This window comes from Cygnus atratus, chromosome 3, assembly GCF_013377495.2.
Source record: "Cygnus atratus isolate AKBS03 ecotype Queensland, Australia chromosome 3, CAtr_DNAZoo_HiC_assembly, whole genome shotgun sequence".
Taxonomy (NCBI): Eukaryota; Metazoa; Chordata; class Aves; order Anseriformes; family Anatidae; genus Cygnus; species Cygnus atratus.
The window spans coordinates 98,246,339-98,258,510 of record NC_066364.1 but is presented as its reverse complement, the minus strand read 5'-3'; the positions used below and the strand labels follow the sequence as shown (position 1 = coordinate 98,258,510).

The window sequence follows — 12,172 nt, the reverse complement described above, 5'->3', positions numbered from 1 at the left end:
AAATACTAAATTGCTGTAGATGGAGGGTGAAAATAGAATGGTTATGTTTTTCTCAGAGATGATGTAGCATCATCTAACTAAGCCTAGCATCATGTAGCTAAGCATCATTTAACTCAGCTTAGATCTCAGATCCCTAACGGTGAGGCTGTAGAAATGAGTGTGTGTAAACTAAAAATCAATAATTGTGATGATGTGGTAAAAACATGAGCAGTATCTCTAATGCAATTAGCAGTGGTGATTGCAAAGTCTTGTGATGGGAGCTGGCAATAAGTGCAACAGTACAATCAACTGCTTCTTTAGCAGTTGCAGAACAAACCCTCAATAGCTAATGTTAAGTGTGCTTGAAGATACATCATTAGAAGGGGCTCTTAAAAACAAGGAAAGCAAACTTAGTCGTCTGGAGCTGCTCTTTGACATGAACAAAAAAAAAAAAAAAAAAAAAGCAGAGTCCTTCACCTTGACCATCAGTTCTGCCAAGCACCTGTTCATTTTTGGAGCAGCTTCAGCATTTGCCTTTTGGAAAGTTTCTTTTTTTTGTGTGTGTGTGTGTCTTTGTTTTTGTTTGTTTTCTCCCCTGCCATTAGATAAGCCATCAATAAAACTCTATGATCATACCTGTGCCTTCCTGGCTGTCTTTTATGCCCTTTGCCCAGTCTGGAGTCTGTGATGAATGAATGACATGGGTCTGAAAACAAAGGTGGAGAAGATATTTTCTTAATTTTCCTCCTGTCCGTGACCATTGTGACTTCTGCTGTTCTGCCATTTTAGATTTTTAAAGCAATATAAATGTAATGGATGCAATGAGGAGCTAACAGAAAGCTCACGTGTAAGTAGCACACTTTTGTCTTGCAAGCATTCACAATTAAAATGGGGCAGCAAGTGGAGACCGAAGCCACGGAAAGCCGGGGCCGGGCCTGTTCAGGGTGCGATGTTTTGCGCACTTTCGCCTGCACCACTTTATTTGCATGCACTTTCTTCGGTGGGACAGCTGGCGGGGAAGTGCCTGCGCTCCTTTCACCACAGCCGTCACCTCAGGCTCTCAGGAGCCGGCCGGGGGCTGACAGGCTTGCCCGGCGAGGATTTCTCGTCAGCGGCGGCCGTTCGTGTCTCTCACGGCTGCCCGCCGTTACCGGCCGCCCTTCCTCGAGCCCCGGCACCGGGCAGAGGCTCCGAGGGCTGCCCCCGGCAGGGGCGGGGATGGTCCCGGGGCTCCGTCTCCGCCACGGCGGGCGGATGAGGGAGGGAGGGTCCGGGCCGGGCCCTCCCCCGCCACATCGCCCTCCCGCCGGCGCTGCTGACGTGTCTGCTCCCTCCCTGCCGCCGGCCACCGCCAACATGGCCGCAGCGCCGCCGCCGGACCCCCGGCTGCTCCTCGCCCTGCTGCTGCTGCCGCCCCTGCTGCCGCTGCCCGCGCCGCCGCCGCCGCTCTGCGCCGCCGCCGGGCCCGAGCTGGGCCGCCGCTTCGCCGAGCGCAAGCGCTGCGCCGACCCCGAGTGCAGCAGTGAGTGGCGGCGGCCCCGCGGGCCTCCGCGCCCAGCCCCGCTCCTCCGGGGGTCTGCGGAGGGAAGGGGGGCAAGGGGGGAGGCAGGGAGGGAGGGGGGGCGGCGGCTCGGGCCCCGCTGCCGGCCCGGTGGGTGCGGGGGGAGCGGTGCCCGCCGAGGGGACGCGCCGCGCTCCCCTGCCCGGGTCTGGGCGTTCGCCAGGTTCATCCTCCCGAGAGGGTTCTCGGGTCCCGCCGGCTCTTGTCACAAGTGCTCTCCGTGGGTATTTTTTGTGCTTTGGGTAATGTGGGGGCTGATCTGCTGTGAACGCTGATTACGCTTCTCAAGCGTAATTCTCAAGTGCTTTATCAAACAAACACTCGATCAGCGAGTTTATTTTTTTTTTAACCTGCTATCTTACCCCTTGAATTACATCCTCCTCTCCTGACCTGACAGTTCACCCCTGTGAATGCAGGGAGCCCTTATTTTCTGTGCATTCTTATAAGACTGCTTTATGCATTTCCAGTACTAATCCTCTGCTTTTTCTCTTCTCTCTACAGTGTTAATGTGCCGAGGGAAGGCAATGAAGGATTTTAAAGGTCCCGACTGCCGCTTTGTAAATTTTAAGAAAGGAGAAGCAGTGTATGTATATTACAAACTAATAGGAAAATCAACTGAGCTTTGGGCTGGAAGTGTAAGTACTGCAAAGCGTTTGTTCTCTTTGCTCTTCTTGGCACTTTCTTCTTGTACAAGGCAAAAGGAAAAGAAAAAAATTACAAGAAGGAGTGAGGTTCTTAACATAGAGAAATAGCATAAGGAATGCCATTTTGTCTTGAGACCAATGTAAAATTGGATGGAGTTGCATCAAACTTAAGATATTAAGAGCTGTGGGAAAATGGATATGCTAATACGGGATAAAAACTGTTTCTTTTAGAAAGCTTCCCGTGTGTAGAAAACCATACTCTGCATCACTGTAATTGGTGACCCCTGTGCTATCTAGAAGCTAAGCTTCCTATCCCATCTAGGGAGACTTAAACCTGCACTTGTACTTACCCATGACGTGGTCTCATCCTGCCCTCTGTGTGATCTTGCTAGATTGTTCCACATACGTGTTTTAATTACATTTCTCTTCCTAATATTCAGCTGCCATCTTGTCATTTTTATCTAAGCTGCATGCAGAATTGAAGGAAGAAAAAGTAATAAAACTAAAAAGATTTAAGGTAAATTGTATTTCAAAAGGTCTGTCTATGTCTTTCAGCTTCAGTAACTCCTTGTAGCAGCTTGCAGAATAGTGACTGTATCTAGGTCGTCATTTTCTTTTGGCAATCTGAGAGAGTGACATTAATAGGAAAGGAGTATCCCTGTAGCAAGCCCTTCTCTAGATGTGAACTTGCAGTTATATTTATTAAAAAACAACAAAACAAACAAAACTTCTTTCGGCTTTCATGATATACAACTTACTTGCCAGACAGAAGGAGAACTGAGAAACCCTAGAGGAAGAGATGGCTTTGTGGGCTTCCCTTGGAAATTGTGGCGGTTGTTTAGTCCCCTTCCCTTGCTTTCCCCCACACCTTCTTTGTGCGTCTGAAGTGTTTATTTCAATCTCGTTTCTTACTCTGCCCTGCTACCAAAGGAAGGCAGTTGCCTGTGACAGTGGTCTAGACGGGTTGAAAGCCACAGCTGGGTGTTTACTGTGGGCCCAGTGATTTAGTGGAAAGCAGGATGTATCACTTTCTCTAACCTGTTCAAGCAGGGTGTGGACAGCCAGGCTCTCAGCAGGAGCTGAATCCAATTAGAACAATACAGGAGAGAACAGAAAACTGCAGCAGTGGTTAAAGAAGAAGAATTTATAATTGTATGGTGCTGTTAATTCCCTTCTGACATGTACTGTACCATAAATAATCTGGTTAATTAGATGTTACAGGTTTCCAGGCTTGCCAGTTCTTGAGATGAGTATTAGTAGCATGGGGCCAATTTTGCATCTTTTACTAACAAGATGTAGCACAGGCTGTAAGATCAGACGACATGTTTAAGATAATTACTGAGTTAATTTGCATTTAACCGTGTTCACTGATAGGAAGCTCATGCAACAGTTAGGTGTGTCTCCAAGTTAAAAGGATTTTTGCTTTGAGTTTAACAAGTAAAAACTGAAGTTGGCACGTCTAAAAGAACTGTGAAACTCCGAATTGTTTGTTGTACTTTTTTATTGTGTTACATAGTTTTCTGTTTCTTATAGGACAGTGATCACAGGCTAATTCCTTTCAGTCGGTGGCTATGGTCTTTTTTCCTCATTTCCCTGGTTTTACTGACTGCTTTTACACAGATAGTAATACTGCAACTAGTTTGTAAATACTGCAGAGTGGTCAGAGGTGCCTATCCTCGCACATTCGGCAGGGGGACTGGTACGTGTGAGCCTGCCGTTGACCCTACTTGCAAACAGTGCTGTGGTCTCTCTCAGGCTTTGTGACTTCCTATGCCAGATTTGGCTGGACGGCTTGATTTAGGCAGACAACCCATGCCTGTTGTGTGAAGTTTTGGAGCTATGGGCTGGCTGTCGCTGGCTAATTAAAAGCAAGCTACCTGGTGAGCTCTGCGTTCAAACATATTCCATTGGAAGGCATGTTACCTTCTGCTACAGCCCTTTCGGTATCTTGTCCCATGACTTTGTGCCCATGTGCGTCATTTGGTCCCATGTGTCTACCCTACTGGCTTCTTCCATTTTACGAAGTTCTGGGGGAAATTATTTATTAGGGCCTGTTATAAACTATGAATTCAAGGGACAGCTTTGACTTTTTGACCTTTAGATGGGGACAGAGATTAGGAGAATGTCTGTATGAGAAGTCTGAACTACTGCAACCTGGGGCTTATTTCAAAAGAGTTATAAATATAGGCTCTAATCCTGGAATTGATTTTGAGGAGGCATGAAAATTACAATAGCATTTCTGACCTGAAGGGAAATGATCTGTTAAGAAAAGATTCACCAAAGCTGAAAAATCTATACCAGTTGGGTTTGGGCTTTATTTTCTTTGCTTATCGAGTTCACTCCACCCTTTTCAAGCTATTGTTGATTTTTGTACAGTGTCAGTAAACATACTGTATTATAACAAAACAGAGCCTTTATACAAGACTTGGGTCATACCTTATTGCTTGCAGAATTCCTGTTGAGCTCAGTATTTTGCACGTGGAAAGCTTCTGGAACCCAGCTATAATACATACTCTGAACGTGACCTGGCATACAGTTTTTTAGCATACATGTCTCAACCTCATTAATACCACAAAGCCAAATGCTAGGGGAATACTCTATGAACATTATTTAATAGTGATTTTATGTTGTGAATGTCATGAGTACTTCAGTTGTAAGAAAATGCTTTTTTCTTTTTTTTCCCCAGAAGGTGGAGCATATCTGGTACTGTCATTGTCCAGTGCACCATGTTCTACTGTACAAGTAGCCTCTTCTTTAGCATCCACCTCACATTGTTTACAACGTCAAGTTTTGCAGTGTAGATTTTCCTCTTAGGCAGTTTGCCTGCATTCTGCCTTCATCTTTAGTAGGGTCCAGAGCTCCAAAACTGCGTAGATAATTCAAGTTAAAACCGCTCCTTTTTATCAAAACATTTCGGCAAAGAAGCTTTAAATTCTTGCTGCAGAAGATTGTTATTTAACCATACAGCAAAGGGCTGAGGTTTATTACTTTAATTCAAGGTTGAGAAAACTATTTTTGGCTTCGTATTACAAGAAATGGATTTGGCTGCAGATCACACTTCCTCCCCGTTCTTATATGTGGGGTAATAGGAAGAAAGGTAAATTTCAGATAAGACAGGAAGGCAGAGTATGTCTGGAGGATCCGGAGGATCAGGGAAGTTGTTCCCATTCTCTCTGTGTTTTCTTAACAGTGCCAGCATTCAGAAAGGGCAGACCCAATTGACTCTCTTCTTTAACCGGTGATTTTTGCAGTTTTAAGTACCTATGATATTTGTGTCTGTCCTCTCATGGAGGTAGGTGGTGTAAGGGTCTGGCTTCCTAGCCAGCAGTGTTTGATTAAACTGCCACAGCTGGCTGTCGCATGTGGGCACTGGTGGGGGTAGATGCTGTACACACAGCTACATGGTTTTGTCCCCCCAGGGCAATTCAGCTGGGGAGGGAGTGAAACTGTCTTTTAAGTGGTCTGAAGGATGCATCATTTTCTCCCTCATTTACTTGGCATTCATAATCCCTTTCCTCTATCATATCTGTATAGAATAAGGAATGTTTCCTTTATTTGCGCAGTGGGGCATATTTTTTTTCTCTTACAAGACTGGACTTGTAGGGAAAGAAACAGGTAAAATTTTGGGCATGCAGATCCTGTATTGCTCATAAACCACATAAGTGGCAAACTGGGTCACTGCAGAGGACTTGTATGGTCAGCAGCTAGGGTTATTCTAAATGAGTTCCAAATTGTGATGCCTAATTATAATGGTAGTCAGGGATATTAGTCTGTAAGGAGGCTACTTTAAAGTTTCAGCTTTTGTTTTCAAGAAAGATGATTTAAAACTGGAATACATGTTTGTAGAGCGAAGTATGTCAATTTAGAATAGAACTGTGGTATCCAGTACAAGGACAAGGTTTTGATTTGACTTGTTTAGTTTAATTCCAATTCCCAATAATAGGTTTGCTCTATTAAAACCTGCATATGTGATCTTTTCCTTAAGAGTGTAATTAGTTGTCTCCCTAGTGTGTGTTCACAAAATAAGTGTGTGTGATTGGGGATGTAGTAGATTTTTTTAACCTCTTCTCTAACAATCTTCAGAGGTCTCAACTATGGATTGTAGGTTAAGAATGAGGAATAGTTAATAAAAGAAATCCCATAATGTACCAGTACTTACTTTGCTTGCTTAGCAAGCAGATTGGCAATTGTTTTTTCCTTCAATAGCAAAAATTCAGGAAATGACCAATAATTTTTTTTTCTTCCAGATATTTTGGTCCTCTAGGAATGCTGTACCTTTCTGGGTGTGTCCACCGGGCTCTAATTGCCTGGATTATCTAATCTGTGTAGTGATAGCATGCTGTTAATATTGGCTTCTTGACAGCAGCTGTCAGAACTCTCAAGTGAGCATTACTGTGTATCTTACCCAGTGAGTGATGTCTTCCACTGTTTGCCTTGGCGTAGCATCTTGCCTCTCTTTCAAATAGCCATCTGTAACTAATTGTTCATATTGCTCACTGCACATCAATGATGCATTTACAGATGGGGATATATACTTTCCACACAGTTTTCTAAATATATTATTATTATTACCTCAGGGACAATTTTTCATTTTCTTCAAATCTGCTTTAAGAAATACATATTTTTTTTCCTTGAGCTACAATATAAGTTTATTTACAGTCATGTAATATTGTGCACGAATGTAAGTCTTGTTAGTCAAAGGCCCTCCTCTGCTTACTGCTTGAGAAAATACTCAAGGCAAATATGGCACTAATGCGAGCACAGAATAGCAGTTAAAGCACATGCGAGCCAGAGTCCTTGGGCTTCTACTCCCAACTCTTAATAATTTATGTCAGTCTTCAAAGCGCAATTGATAAAGCTTACCAACTTCACAAAAGTACTGTGGAATGTAGGTATACAACCTCAATGGAAACTCTTGTGGAAACAAGGTATTGCTAATCTTTTTCTTCTATTTACTGTGTTAAACTCCATCTAGAAATACTCGAGAGTGAGCCTGACATGTTTGTGACTAGTGTCCGTAATTAGGATTTTAAGTCATATGATTTCAGAAACTTCTTTACTGCTTTTTTGTTTGCTTACTTATTTTCTGGCAGGTTGGAAGTGATTTTGGATATTTTCCAAAGGATTTACTTGAAGTAAATCATAATTATACCAATGAGGAGCTAGAGTTACCAACAGATGTAAGTTTTTCTTTATTTATTATTTTTTTAATTGCAATGTTACTGTTTCCTCAGCATTCTATAAAATCGCTGAGAAAAAGAATGGAGATATCAGTAATCCTTAGTTATCTGTTGTTGGTAAGCAGCATATATGGTATGTGCACATATATGTTGGGTGGCAAAATGTTTGTTACAGGTACATATGTGGGTGGATGTTTAATTACCAGCCCAAAATGTGGGCACTGATGTTTCTGTTCTTGAATAATTCATTTTTGATCTAATAAAATCTGTTTGAATTGAGCTCTGGAAACGCTGCTAATTGGCTCACACATAAGTTGTTTGGTATACAGAATTGTTTCCAAACTTTAGAAGTTTAAAGTACTATCAGAAACAAACAAAACTTGCATTGCCGGCCCTTTGATTTTAGAATTGATCCTTTAACCCTTACACAAATGGCTCTTGTGTACTAATAGCTAGTAACTCCAGAACTGCATGGATGCAGCTTCAGACCCTTATGAAATTGTATTCAGTGGTTTGCACGACTTTTTAATTTCTTTTTCAGAAACTGTGTGACAGGCAGCTCCTGCTTGGAGGGCTTAGTCATTTGAGGATAGACCAGATAATAAAGCCTTGGACAAAGAAGCTTAGCGGCATTTTCTTCTTGTCTCTAGCATTCAGCAATAGAATTGGTTTTAGTTCAGGATATATATGATACGTAAATTAAAATAGTATCAAGTCCATTGCTGGCTTCCATTTTGTTCCTTGCTAGGAGGTCTTTTGACGGGGTTAAGCCATGAACTTTTTATTAAGGCTTTTATGAGTCCTTGGGCAAAATTTCCACTGCTTTGAAAAAGAGATCAGGGGATGAAGGATTCTGCGTGATTAATAACATCTAACATTTACTTTGCTGCTGCATCTCTGCAGTCAACCAAATGGATTGGATCTCATCACTGTAAAAAATAACAATTGACTACATATTATTTTTCATTTTAGGAAACAGACTTTGTTTGCTTTGATGGTGGAAGGGACGATTTTGATAATTATAATGTGGATGAACTTTTGAAGTCATCGAAAGAGACAATAGCAAATGAGAGGGAAACTGAATCAAGTGATCCAAGGACAAAACCAGCTGAAGGAACGGAAAGGGAGGAGGAGGTTGAAAAGGTTCATACAGTACAGTCCCTTGATGCTTTGGAGGCAGACAATGTTGAACTAAGCACAGAGAAAGACGAGGAAGCCCTCACCATGACAGAGGAATTAGATAGTTTTCTTATAGAAGGAAGTGAAGGTACTAAGGTAGACTCCAGTGACAGTAGTCATGAAGAAAACTCTCAGGGAGATCAAACTGCACATGAGCACTTGCAAGGAACGCTAAATGACAGACTAAAAGGGCTAGAAAGTGAAAATACCAAAAACACTAGTATTGCTCAGGGCGAAACCAGTCAACTTGACAAAGAGAGCGAAGAAGTCGATGCCTATACACTTTTAGACAGAGAGCTCTCTGTAAACTTGAAAACAAAATTTGGCTCAACTGCTGATGCTGTTGTATCAGATGATGAAGTGACTCGCCTTGTTACATCATTGGAAGATGATTTTAATGAAGATTTGAGCATTAATGCTCACGATTCAGAGAAGGAGTCAGACTTCGCAGATCCGTCTGAAGAAGTCCCTTTGCTGTCATTTATGGCGGAAGAAGGGAGTATATCCCTAGGGGATTCAGATGCTGATGAAAACAATGGCCTTGAGTCAAAAAATCATGAACTTGACGAAAATGAAGGTGCTATGGAGCTAAATAACCAAAGAGATGATGAGGAAGAACGTGATTCAGATGCACTAATTAAGGATGCCTTCACTAAGAGCGAGAAGTCAGGTGACAGTATAAATGTGGACAGGTTTGAATCTGAGCAAACAAAGAAGAAACAGGATGAGGTGATGCTAATTAGCAAGAGAGAAGCACCAGCAGCTCAACTTGAGGATCTCTCCAGAGAGCTCCTTCGACATGAACCTATAGGTGCAAGAGATCCAGGTTCAGAAGAAAAAGCAAACAAAACTGAAGAGTTTGAAGAGCAGCTTATGGCTGATGAAATGGCATCACATACTAACGAGCTGCAAAGTACAACTGTGCCTGATCCTCATGCTTTACCTAGTCCACGAGATGGTCTGAAGACCAAATCATTTGTTGAAAGCAAGCAAGATGCTTTAGGTCTACCTGCTGGTGATGTGAACAAAAGTCCAGAAAGTGTGCCACTTGCTGAAATAGAGAAAGATGAGAAAAAGTTTGAGGATGACACCTTGGAAGAGATCTCAGAAAGTGATTTAAAGCACAAAAAGTTATGGGAGAAAATGAAGGAGAAAGGAAGAGATCAGTATAAGTCTTCTGCTGATGTTCCAGCCAAACCAGTGGAAGAGGTACAAAATGGATCTCAAAGTGACACAGGAGATACTAAGCTTTTAAAAGACAAACCGGAGCATGGAATGCCTGCTGTGGAGAAGGAAATTCTAAGACATGAAGAAGATTCAAAACAAAGAGGGGAGGCTGATCATGAAAATCGAAAACTCACCTCTTTTAAAGAAGAACCTGAAATAAAAGGGGGAAACGTGAAAGAAACCCCTGCAGGTGAGGGGGACCCAAGCCATAGGGGAGCTGCTGAGCAACCTATGCAATGGGAAAATGAAACTGAGTATTCAGAGGCAGATGTGAAAGAAGAGCTTTCAGGAAATCTTGGCAAGATGACAGAATTTGAAAAAAGCATTGAGAAAAGTTCCCCTGAAGAAAAATCAAGAAGTACTACACAGAATACTAATAGAGCAAATTTTACCCAGCAAGGAACTGCTCATACTGAGGATGAAGATTCAAACAAAAATCTTGGCACAAATTTAGCTAGAGAAAAAAACCTAAGGCCAGAATTGCAACCCAAAGAGACAGATGCTGAAGATGAAGCTGACTTGAAACAAATGGAAGAAGAACTACTGGAAGATGAGAATGCTGCAAGTGCAAAGCTGTTGCATGCAAGGGTTGCAAATGTACAGGGTAATACACTAGATGTTGAAGGAAGAAACCCTGAATTAAAAGTACCAAATGAAGCTTTTTCAGGAACTGCAGATCCTACTTATGAAACAGGAGAGGAAACAAACTCGTTTTCTGAGGAGGCTGAAAAAATAACAAACATGCAAGATGAACACGAGACTGGAAACAAAGAGTTTGATGTACCAGCGAGTGAAGATGCTAAACTGGATGAGATGGAACATATCGCAGAAGACGATGAGGAGTCTTCTGAAGCTGAGGACCTATTAGCCGTGGAAGAATATAATTTCAAGTCTTCAGACATGGAGGACAGCAATGACTTTCACCAAAGGAAAGATCATCTCCCAGAGGACGTTTCACAGAGAGACTCAAAAGAGATGCAAAATATAGAGGATACAGGAAATGACCACCAGCAGTCTGCACATTTCCCCAGCCCTGCTGACATTTCAGCAGCCACAAATGACACTGTAACAGAATACAGTGAGTCTGTGAAGCGGCTCACAATAATTAGAGATTTCCTTGATGAAAAGTGTGTAATACGTCTACAAAAGTATCTTGGGCTCCAACATGTGGTTAGGATAGAAGCTATGTTTTATGACATGAAGGTGGAGATGGAACTTGCTCGGAAGGCAAGCAATAATAATGAAGATATAGAAAAAGCGCTGGACCAGATACTTGAGTTTTCAGAATCAAACATTATGGATGTTGTAGGAAAAGTTCTGGATTCCAGGGTAGCAGAAAATAAAGAGGAGGTGGTGAAAGAGATGGATTTGTATGATGAAGAGAGTGCACTTATGGATGATATTCAAGAATTAATATATTCTTTAAGAAGTAAATATTCGTCTGCTAGTGAGAGTGTCCCACTGGCATCTTTTATCGAACAGGAAGATGATCAGCTGAATGCTCAAGGTAGGATGTTAAAATGCATGTATGATGGCCATTCTGTGGAGAGTTCATGAAAGCTTTGTGTTCTTCATTTGCACAACAAAAACTAAAACAAACGAAATCAATAAATCATTAAATCCCAAACCAGTTAATAGATGAAGTAAAACTATCCCAGACAATGCTCTGTAACCTAGAAAGCTTTAAGAAAAGGGTGAGGGAGCAGAATTGGAAAAACGGCCTGCAGAATCTGCTGGCATTTTGTTTCTTTTTAATGCATATTTTTGCCATTGTGCTGGGTGGGAAATCCTGCGAGAGATTGTGCTCACTATGTTTGTTTTTATGGGCCAGATTCTATGTAAGAAAGGGGGATCGGAGGGTGAATATAGCTAGGAGGAGACATTCGGCTTCCCTTTCAAGAAATATGGATTCGCATACACGAAAGTGCTGGATGTTCTAGGATACTCAGAGCAGCCTTTTTCTGAACTAGCTAGGCCCTAATGCAGTGACTCATGCAACATTGAGACACTAAATCCATGCACCTAAAAATCTCAGGTGTCTATATTGTCTTATTTTGGTCCACATTCATAAAAAAGAGTAGAAAGTAGAAATACTGAACAAACTGATCTTTTAGCAGGGGAAGAACATGTGCTGGAGTCTGCTACAGTCTTGCTGTTGTTTTTTCTAATTAATGTATAAGGTAGTAGGGCATGCTCTTAGCAAGACTCCATTCGTAGTAATAAATGTTCAGTATGTGATTTCTGATAAAGTCACATCACAAACAATGGAAATATCTCACTGCCTGGTCAGTGGTTGATAGCTTCTACGAATTCCATATGAACATTTAATTAGATGCCATTGAAACTTGACAGAATATATTGAGCAGTACACAAGTTGAAGTGTCAAAAAGCATCAAGATAGC

The 12,172-nt window shown here is 42.0% G+C and overlaps 1 protein-coding gene across 6 annotated transcripts in view; it reads left to right on the top strand.

The window, feature by feature from the left end:
• The first annotated feature begins 1,267 nt into the window (after window positions 1–1,267).
• Window positions 1,268–12,172, top strand: part of MIA3 (MIA SH3 domain ER export factor 3) — a 28,353-nt gene continuing 17,448 nt past the window's right edge. For 4 of the 6 annotated variants that reach the window (XM_035556204.2, XM_035556198.2, XM_050710109.1 and 1 more), the window contains exons 1-4: window positions 1,308–1,501; window positions 2,042–2,175; window positions 7,278–7,364; window positions 8,337–11,277. In XM_035556204.2, coding sequence (XP_035412097.1) covers window positions 1,336–1,501; window positions 2,042–2,175; window positions 7,278–7,364; window positions 8,337–11,277 — 3,328 coding nt within the window. In that variant the 5' untranslated portion in view covers window positions 1,308–1,335. Of the gene's footprint in view, window positions 1,502–2,041; window positions 2,176–7,277; window positions 7,365–8,336; window positions 11,278–12,172 lie in introns of all 6 variants that reach the window. The other 2 variants (XM_050710107.1, XM_035556190.2) reach the window with 2 other exon arrangements.